We start from the raw sequence: 6,000 nt of genomic DNA on the forward strand, positions 1-6,000 counted from the left end.
GGGTCCTTTGCTGTTGTTCTGGGATTGATCAGAGAATCACCAGCAGCAAGAGGAACATCATTGATGTATTCAGGAGCGTCCTGAAAGATAAGGCAGAAAGCCTCCATTGCTCTAGCACTGTGCCCAGCCTGAGAAGTGATTCCCTAACTCTTCTTTTCTTGTTTTGTTTTGGTTGGAAGGAAGACCAACAGTTCCCTGACTCTAAAGCCTTATCAGCGCTGTGCAGTGTCTGGGTGTGTGGGGTTGAGGACAGAGGAAGAGTAGGCCTAGGTGTTGGGGAAAGGAGTGTGGGAGAACCAGGGGAAATCAAGACATCCTGCTACTGAGTAGACTTCCACTAAACTTCCTCTCTAAATCCCCAGATGAAATGAAACCAATAACCTACTTGTATTTCAAAAGTGAAAAAAAAACTGGGAAACTATTTAATCCATAGGCATACATTCTTCACCCATGGAATTAAATAACATCCACACCTCAAGACAAGCTATTTTTTCCATACACTGCAATGCTTTATTTTAAAAGTAGCCAAAACTCAGATCTATTGGATAAATAGCGTAGGTATGAAAGGCTTGATTATTGATGATATGCAGTCGCAAGAAAGCAACACAATTATATAACATGGTCTAACTTATTTTTTAAATGTTGAACACTGAAGTGATCTAAGGGCTGAATCTTACCTGGTATGTGTAATGTGAGATGTGAGTGTTTAATAAAACTTTTATAAATCATATATATGGTCTTATTTTTTAATAAACAGTGATTGATACAAGTCACAGCGCAATATAGGGCATCTCTCTACACACAGCACTGGGTGTTTGGCTTGACTGGTGTTTAATGACACTTGTTTTGTGTTTTAGCCTGTGAGTGTGTATTACATCCGCTCACCCCCTCCCTAAATTCTGTCGAAGCCACACACTGAGATTTTCTCTCAGGTTGATACATACTGCTTATACCGTAGCAGTGACACATGGGTGTAACTAAATTAACAGTTCATTCATCAGAGTTGGCGAAAGAGAGTATTTCATGATAACACACTCGATATGATAATTCACCCAAATCAATGCCAGGAAAATGGATCAACAAATTCATTGTGGGCTTTAAAGAGATGTCCTAATCTGCCATTTTCAACTTGAAAGAAGAATGGCCATAAAACCAAAAAAGATTGTCTATTTCAACTTCTCCAACTTTTGGAAATTGTTGTCTACTGCACTTGATGTGCAGACCTAATCATGCAAGTACACTGCATACAGAAAGACTTGATTTATTTATTCCTTGACATAGCCAGCCTAGGTATTTGATCAAGGATTAACTAATTGTATCCATACAGTCCATTCATCTATAGTGCAAACTCATCCATAGTCAACCTTTTTGAAACAGCGGTCTAACAGTGCATACAATATTTGTATGGGACCTATAACAGTGTAGTAGACAAACGATCCACCAAAATAACCAGGAACTCTATAGACCTAGTCCCACTTGTAGACTTGTATTAGATATGGAATGTAATTGGTGGAAGGTTTGTTATGCATTTTGTTAGTGGTTTACATCTTACAAAATAACTAAAATGTATATTTGTATTCAGAAATATTTGTGCACATTAAGACTGTCTCACCTATCTCATTGGGACATTCTGTAGGCCTATATTTTGCTACTCCAAAACAAAGTGTGTGGAAAGAATCAGAGAAATAACGTCGTTCCTTTCCACAAACCTTGCACACTTTCAAGCAGAAAGGGTGTCCTTATGACACCCGACACCGGCGATCAATCGCGGTGCATTGAGGCCTCGGAGTGTAGGCTCTAAAATGAACTTTTGCTGTCCGTCGCAAGAATGAAGTAAAGTTGAGCTAAATAAAGTCACATTTCCTGTTTTGAAGTGTCACTCTTCTGATCAATTGAAAACGCGAGAAAGTTTAGACTTGAGTGAGCTCCTGCGATAGCCTTGCCATGGAGTGAGTATTCAACTTGTAAAGAAAAGGCTAAAACGTATATTTAAATAAAATATACGAAAATACATGCCAATTTAACTTTAAAACACAAATGGATAACTTAATTATAGCTATTATAACTACCGACCTCTAGCGAGACACATTCACGTAACTAAAGCCACATTGCTTCCCAGTGTTTTCTAAAAAACATTAACTTTGTAAGCTCGGAGCAAAGTCCGAACAATAAAAATCGCTACTTACCATTAACTAGACAGAGCAAGCTACTATAAAACAGTAATTCCACTAGAAAAACGTCCATTGCAATTGCTCGTAGCTTTAATTCCATAACTCCGACTCCATTCTTCTGGTTATTTGTGCAAAATAAAGTTAAAATCCGAGCGACTGTCTTGGTCGATACTTTTGTTGGAACGCTACTCCCGCCTGCCTGCCCTCATCGTGGAGGCACATACGGGAATGACAGCGGGAAAAGGACGACGTCACTAGACATACGGTTATTTTATGCCCGCGGTGTTTCACTTTATAGTTTTTAAATTATAGTTGCACCTTTTTAAAATAAAGCACATATATAATGTCACAAATTAATTTAGACTCATTCAATTCCAAAAGCATTCAATGACAAGATCATTGCTACATTCATATTTTCTATTAAAAAAATAGATGCTATAAGGGTCCCGAGTGGCGTAGCGGTCTAAGGCACTGCATCTCAGTGCGAGAAGCGTCACTACAGACCCTGGCTCGATTCCGGGCTGTATCACAACCAGCCATGATTGGGAGTCCCATAGGGCGGCGCACAATTGGCCAGGCGTTGTCCGGGTTAGGGTTGGACCAGGGTAGGCCATCATTGTAAATAAGAAATTGTTAACTGACTTGCCTAGTTAAATAAATGTTAAATAAAATAATCTCACAGGTACAATAAATATACAGTATATATATAAAAATATATATATTTTTTTTTAGAAGTGTCCACATAAGTGTCCACATACTCTTGACCATGTAGTGTTCTGTCACAAACTAGATTGATATACTGTCAAATATTGATTTATATTAAGGAGTAAATATTGAAATGATTTCTTCTTAGCCTAAAAACACAAAAATAACTTAGTGAGAATCATTTTGACTTCATAAATATATTGTGTCGGCTACAGTGGATGTGAAAACAAAGTGACAAATTTAGTCCTTTTTGGTCCAGTGCAGGATGATTTATCGGAAGACTAACATCCGCTTCTCAATAAGGGTTATAGGGGTGTACACTTCCTTACAACAAATGACCATGTAGGCTTTACTCCATCTACCGAGAGGATATCTGGCATGCGTAACCCTTTATTTTTTTAGCATCACCTATTCTGCACATCTATCACTCCAGTGTCTAATTGCTATATTGTAATTATTTCGCCACTGTGGCCTATTTATTGCCTTACCTCTTTTGCACACACTGTATATAGACTTTTTCTATTGTGTTATTAACTGTATGTTTGTTTATTCCATCTGTAACTGTGTTGTTTGTGTCGCACTGCTTTGCTTCATCTTGGCCAGGTCGCAGTTGTAGCTGCCTCATTGCCTGCATCCGTAATGGGTCAGCGGTCAAACGACCTCCACTCATCACTGTCAAACGCTCCCTGAAACACTTCAGCGAGCAGGCCTTTCTAATCGACCTGGCCGAGGTATCCTGGAAGGATATTGATCTCATCCCGTCAGTAGAGGATGCCTGGACATTTTTTAAAAATGCCTTCCTCACCATCTTGAATAAGCATGCCCCATTCAAGAAATTTAGAACCAGGAACAGATATAGCCCTTGGTTCTCTCCTGACCTGACTGCCCTTAACCAACAGAAAAACATCCTATGGCGTTCTGCATTAGCATCGAACAGCCCCCGTGATATGCAACTTTTCAGGGAAGCTAGAAACCAGTATACACAGGCAGTTAGAAAAGCCAAGGCTAGCTTTTTCAAGCAGAAATTTGCTTCCTGCAACACAAATTCAAAAAAGTTCTGGGACACTGTAAAGTCCATGGAGAATAAGAACACCTCCTCCCAGCTTCCAACTGCTCTGAAGATAGGAAACACTGTCACCACCGACAAATCCACTATAATTGAGAATTTCAATAAGCATTTTTCTACGGCTGGCCATGCTTTCCACCTGGCTACCCCTACCCCGGACAACAGCACTGCCCTCCCCTCTGCTACTCGCCCAAGCCTTCCCCATTTCTCTTTCTCCCAAATACAGTCAGCTGATGTTCTAAAAGAGCTGCAAAATCTGGACCCTTACAAATCAGCCGGGCTAGATAATCTGGACCCTTTCTTTCTAAAACTATCTGCTGAAATTGTTGCCACCCCTATTACTAGCCTTTTCAACCTCTCTTTCGTGTCGTCTGAGATTCCCAAAGATTGGAAAGCAGCTGCGGTTATCCCCCTCTTCAAAGGGGGGGACACTCTTGACCCTAACAGCTACAGACCTATATCTATCCTACCCTGCCTTTCTAAGGTCTTCGAAAGCCAAGTCAACAAACAGATTACCGACCATTTCGAATCCCACCATACCTTCTCCGCTATGCAATCTGGTTTCAGAGCTGGTCATGGGTGCACCTCAGCCACGCTCAAGGTCATAAACGATATCTTAACCGCCATCGATAGGAAACAATACTGTGCAGCCGTATTCATTGACCTGGCCAAGGCTTTTGACTCTGTCAATCACCACATCCTCATCGGCAGACTCGACAGCCTTGGTTTCTCTAATGATTGCCTCGCCTGGTTCACCAACTACTTCTCTGATCGAGTTCAGTGTGTCAAATCGGAGGGTCTGTTGTCCGGGCCTCTGGCAGTCTCCATGGGGGTGCCACAGGGTTCAATTCTTGGACCGACTCTCTTCTCTGTATACATCAATGATGTCGCTCTTGCTGCTGGTGATTCTCTGATCCACCTCTACGCAGACGACACTATTCTGCATACTTCTGGCCCTTCTTTTGACACTGTGTTAACAACCCTCCAGGCGAGCTTCAATGCCATACAACTCTCCTTCCGTGGCCTCCAATTGCTCTTAAATACAAGTAAAACTAAATGCATGCTCTTCAACCGATCGCTGCCTGCACCTGCCCGCCTGTCCAACATCACTACTCTGGACGGCTCTGACTTAGAATATGTGGACAACTACAAATACCTAGGTGTCTGGTTAGACTGTAAACTCTCCTTCCAGACTCACATCAAACATCTCCAATCCAAAGTTAAATCTAGAATTGGCTTCCTATTCCGCAACAAAGCATCCTTCACTCATGCTGCCAAACATACCCTTGTAAAACTGACCATCCTACCAATCCTCGACTTCGGTGATGTCATTTACAAAATAGCCTCCAAAACCCTACTCAATAAATTGGATGCAGTCTATCACAGTGCCATCCGTTTTGTCACCAAAGCCCCATATACTACCCACCACTGCGACCTGTACACTCTCGTTGGCTGGCCCTCGCTTCATACTCGTCGCCAAACCCACTGGTTCCAGGTCATCTACAAGACCCTGCTAGGTAAAGTCCCCCCTTATCTCAGCTCGCTGGTCACCATAGCAACACCTACCTGTAGCACGCGCTCCAGCAGGTTTATCTCTCTGGTCACCCCCAAAACCAATTCTTCCTTTGGCCGCCTCTCCTTCCAGTTCTCTGCTGCCAATGACTGGAACGAACTACAAAAATCTCTGAAACTGGAAACACTTATCTCCCTCACTAGCTTTAAGCACCAGCTGTCAGAGCAGCTCATAGATTACTGCACCTGTACATAGCCCATCTATAATTTAGCCCAAACAACTACCTCTTTACCAACTGTATTTATTTTGCTCCTTTGCACCCCATTATTTCTGTCTCTACTTTGCGCTTTCTTCCACTGCAAACCAACCATTCCAGTGTTTTTATTTTTTATTTTACTTGCTGTGTTGTATTTACTTCGCCACCATGGCCTTTTTATATTTTTATTTATTTATACATATATTTGTTTGCCTTCACCTCCCTTATCTCACCTCACTTGCTCACATTGTATATAGACTTATTTTTTTTCACTGTATCATTGACTATA

At 41.5% G+C, this 6,000-nt stretch overlaps 1 protein-coding gene across 1 annotated transcript in view; it reads right to left on the reverse strand.

Moving 5' to 3' along the window:
* LOC139539753 (low-density lipoprotein receptor-related protein 5-like) overlaps positions 1–2,412 on the reverse strand; it is an 83,698-nt gene extending 81,286 nt beyond the window's left edge. Inside the window, exon 1 of the mRNA XM_071343009.1 lies at positions 2,187–2,412. Within this exon, the coding sequence (XP_071199110.1) occupies positions 2,187–2,271 (85 nt within the window). The 5' untranslated portion in view covers positions 2,272–2,412. The remainder of the gene's footprint in view (positions 1–2,186) is intronic.
* Between the last annotated feature and the right edge of the window lie 3,588 nt (positions 2,413–6,000).

This window comes from Salvelinus alpinus, chromosome 15 (assembly GCF_045679555.1).
Source record: "Salvelinus alpinus chromosome 15, SLU_Salpinus.1, whole genome shotgun sequence".
NCBI lineage: Eukaryota > Metazoa > Chordata > Actinopteri > Salmoniformes > Salmonidae > Salvelinus > Salvelinus alpinus.